General features: G+C 45.8%; 1 protein-coding gene across 1 annotated transcript in view; it reads right to left on the reverse strand.

Annotated features, from left to right (window-relative positions):
- Nucleotides 1-858: 858 nt before the first annotated feature.
- LOC116058499 (tetratricopeptide repeat protein 24) overlaps nucleotides 859-4,123 on the reverse strand; it is an 18,070-nt gene continuing 14,805 nt past the window's right edge. Inside the window, exons 8-14 of the mRNA XM_031311333.1 lie at nucleotides 3,472-3,540; nucleotides 2,488-2,516; nucleotides 2,332-2,405; nucleotides 1,971-2,082; nucleotides 1,694-1,722; nucleotides 1,477-1,510; nucleotides 859-1,125 (exon numbers count right to left, since the gene is read on the reverse strand). Of these exons, the coding sequence (XP_031167193.1) occupies nucleotides 1,014-1,125; nucleotides 1,477-1,510; nucleotides 1,694-1,722; nucleotides 1,971-2,082; nucleotides 2,332-2,405; nucleotides 2,488-2,516; nucleotides 3,472-3,540 (459 nt within the window). The 3' untranslated portion in view covers nucleotides 859-1,013. The remainder of the gene's footprint in view (nucleotides 1,126-1,476; nucleotides 1,511-1,693; nucleotides 1,723-1,970; nucleotides 2,083-2,331; nucleotides 2,406-2,487; nucleotides 2,517-3,471; nucleotides 3,541-4,123) is intronic.

A 4,123-nucleotide genomic window follows, 5' to 3' on the forward strand; every position in this document is an offset into this window, starting at 1 on the left:
CTCTGGCCCGGTCCAAGTTCTGGTCCAAGTTCTGGTCCAGACTCTTGTTATCCAGTCCTTCCAGAAACGTGGAGTTCTGTTGTGATAGTTTTGGGCTAAGATCCTTGATTATGCGTCACGTTTTCTTAAAAAATGTGATGGAATATGCAGGATATTTATGCAATTTTATGCGATGAAATTGCGGGAACTTTTTAAAACTGTGGTTCCATCGTGGCTTCATCGCGGGGTTTGCAGCTTTTCGATGATGTTCACGTCGCGAAATTACGTCACTTCATAATGTTCCCATGGCAACAGGGGAAAACGGCTGCTCTTGTGTGAAGTAAACGTAACATTTTTCATCTTTCTGCTAAGATATATGGGACTGTTTTGCAACGAAAATGCGGGAATTATGAAATCATGCAAGCCCCGTATATTTTGCGCGGAAATCGGCAATTTATGCGGCGAAAGTGCGGCGTATTTAAAAAAATGCGGCCCCCACATAAATATGCAGACTTTGGCTGATTATGCATTGAATTATGAGATACATAATCACGTTTTTCTGGAGGGACTGATTATCTCACATCTGGACTACTGCATCGTCCTCCTTTAAACATTAGAGTGTAAAGTGTTGAAAGGGTCAAAGAAGTGCCAGAAGCGTAGCGTGAGGACGGTGCCATCTGGCTGGCGTCTCCAGCTCGGTCCATCCATATGTTCTTCCAACCCGTTCTCACTCCGAACTCGTGACATACGGACGTTTGGGCAGTGGCTGTCAGCGTCTGAAGAGACACAAAAAGGCGTCCTTCAGCGTGTTTGTAGAACGTTTTTCTGAAAACAGAATTAGACCAAAACATGGCCAGCTATTATATCTCTCTATGTCTCATGTTCCAGAGCTTTCTCTGGATGAAGGAAGGCTGCAGCCTGCCGCAGGTAGACAGGACACTAATATACGTTGTCATCCATTGTTGTTGATGGTTGTTCTTTGTCCCGCCCCTCCTCTACTGTGATTGGACGGCTGTTGAACATTGTTTGTCTCTCTACATCAGGGAACAGAACCGAGACCTCCACCTGGCTGCAGGGGGCGGGGCCTCTCTGATGTCACCTGGGCTGGTGGGCGGGGCCTCTGCCTCCTGAACCAATGAGGTGTCACTGAAAGAAAACAACCAACCAATCAGGATTCAGCTCAGTTTGTCTTTTGTTTCTAAAGCTTTTATAAGATATGTCCCAATTCAGGGGCTGCTGCCTTCAGAGACGAAAGCTCCTTTTACCGAATTCGGAGGACCCAACTGGTGTACCTTTCTTTTGTTGCTAGGTGACAGAAACGGCAAACAGAAAATGCTCTGCAGGCCAGACCGTCTCATTTTGAAAGCCTCTGAATTGGGACGTAGCTATAATATCTATATATGTATATATATATATGTATATATATATATATATACATATATATATATATATATGTATATATATATATACTATACAGTAGTATCTGGTGAGACTAACCTGTCAGTGTTCTCTCTGTCAGAACACAGCTCACCTGGAGAGACACACACACACACACACACACACACACACACACACACACACACACACACACACACACACACACACACACATATACACACACACACACACACACACACACACACACAGGTGTGTCATCACTTCCTGTCTCCTGAGTGGAACATCTTATTACAGGAGAGAAGAAGTCAGGACTCACTGCTCTGCAGCTCCTCCGACCGCTCTGACCTGGAAACACAGAGACAGGTTCACGCTAACACCTGCTAACACATGCTAATATATGCTAACATGCTAACACCTGCTAACACATGCTAATATATGCTAACATGCTAACACCTGCTTACATGCTAATATATGCTTACAGAAACACAAACAGGGCTTTAAATTGACACCTGCCAACCTGCGAAATGCAGGTAGAAATGAACTGTAACATGGCGGTAACATGGTAAAGTTACGATATGAACAGTATGTGTTACCTGTGTAGTCCAGGTACCATGCTCATGTATTCAGGTTCCTCAGTGGCTCCGCCTCCTGCTGACCCACAATGCTCTGCTGCTTCCTGTCTGCCTGCGGCCTCCAGCTGTGATCCTGTTCACAGCAAAAATGTCGGAGAGAAAGCGTAAAAAAAGGTTTAAAAAAATGCACCAAAATCTTTGGGAAAAAACATCAAAAACGTTGAGAAACTCCCCGCGAAAAATGTTGAAAAAAGTGCCAAAACTTCAGACACACAAAAGTGAAAACACGTTAAAAACGTCCAAAAACGTCAGCGGCAAAAATTTACAAAAAAGTCAAAGGTCCAAAAACCAGATGTTTGACCTCATGTGGTTTGAGACTCACCTGGCCCCGCCCCCCTCTGATCTTCTGGCTGCTGATTGGACGCTGAGCCTGGACTCTGAGTGATGTCACTCCTCCTGTGATGGAGACATTTAAAGCTCAGTATAAGTTTGTGGCTCCGCTGAGTCACAGAGACACTGAGAGCTGATTGGCTGTTACCTGACAGGTGGTCTGAGTGGGCGTGGCCTCTGAGGGAAAGAACAGTTCGGATTAATCACGACAACATCAAAGGTACAACTAACTTCTGTTCTAATTAAACTACAATTTCAAAATGGAAAAAATACAGCTATTTCATTTTGAAATTTCAATGTCAAATAGCCGTCCAAATAAGAGCTTTCAAGAAGAGAGCTTTGGACCCATAGATATAAATCTGTTGTTTATATCTATGCTCGGACCTTTCTTCCTTTCTCTACCTTTGTGTACCGTTCCAAAAAGCACCTTTAATATTTGTTTATATTGTTTTGTTTTTTATTCTAAATAACTGGACTATATGAGCTTAGAGGTGTCGTCCACTACACCGTCCACTACCACTACAGCCCTAAATATAGGTCAGAACTACTACGACCACTAGAGGGCTCCACTACAGACCTAAATATAGGTCAGAACTACTACGACCACTAGAGGGCTCCACTACAGACCTAAATATAGGTCAGAACTACTACGACCACTAGAGGGCTCCACCTCTACAGACCTAAATATAGGTCAGAACTACTACGACCACTAGAGGGCTCCACTACAGACCTAAATATAGGTCAGAACTACTACGACCACTAGAGGGCTCCACTACAGACCTAAATATAGGTCAGAACTACTACGACCACTAGAGGGCTCCACTACAGCCCTAAATATAGGTCAGAACTACTACGACCACTAGAGGGCTCCACTACAGACCTAAATATAGGTCAGAACTACTACGACCACTAGAGGGCTCCACTACAGACCTAAATATAGGTCAGAACTACTACGACCACTAGAGGGCTCCACTACAGCCCTAAATATAGGTCAGAACTACTACGACCACTAGAGGGCTCCACCACTACAGACCTAAATATAGGTCAGAATGATGCTGGAACTAACGACCTATGGGGGAGTTTCTCAGGGGAGGACAGACTTTAATGAGCGGGAGGTGTGATGTTTTCTTACCTGCAGATCGTGCTGCAGAGCTGCAGTCAGACGCTCCACCAGACGGTCCCGAACTGAACCAGAACTGTCCTGAGAGTGAAACAGAGAGCTGTGTTCAAACCATGCAACCTTGAGGAGGGAGACAGAGAGAGACTGCCCATCCAGGGCTGCATCGCAGGGCCCTTATCTGATATCTCCTCGACCCCTCGACTCCTCGACTCCTCGACTCCTCAACTCCTCGACTCCTCAACTCCTCAACTCCTCAACTCCTTGGTCCTCAGTCCTCGGCTGAACCGGAAGTTGTTCTGTCCCTCCTCGGTGAAGGCCGTCTCAAAGCTCTGAGGAGGGAGCATCGAGGAGGAAGCATCAAGGAGGGAGCATCAAGGAGGGAGCATTGAGGAGGGGTCATAGAGGAGGGATCATAGAGGAAGGAGCACTGAGGAGGGAGGAGAAAGGGAGGCAAGTGGAGGACTCGAGGAGGCAATTTAAGGGCTATGAGATGCAGCTCAGATGTCAGTCATCAGTCCTCATTAACCAATCACCAGATCCCAGCATCACTCCTCATTAACCAATCACCAGATCCCAGCATCACTCCTCATTAACCAATCACCAGATCCCAGCATCACTCCTCATCGCAACCAAAGGGACTAGAGGTAGGTCTCGAGGCCTAGGA

This window comes from Sander lucioperca, chromosome 10, assembly GCF_008315115.2.
Source record: "Sander lucioperca isolate FBNREF2018 chromosome 10, SLUC_FBN_1.2, whole genome shotgun sequence".
In the NCBI taxonomy this organism is placed as follows: domain Eukaryota; kingdom Metazoa; phylum Chordata; class Actinopteri; order Perciformes; family Percidae; genus Sander; species Sander lucioperca.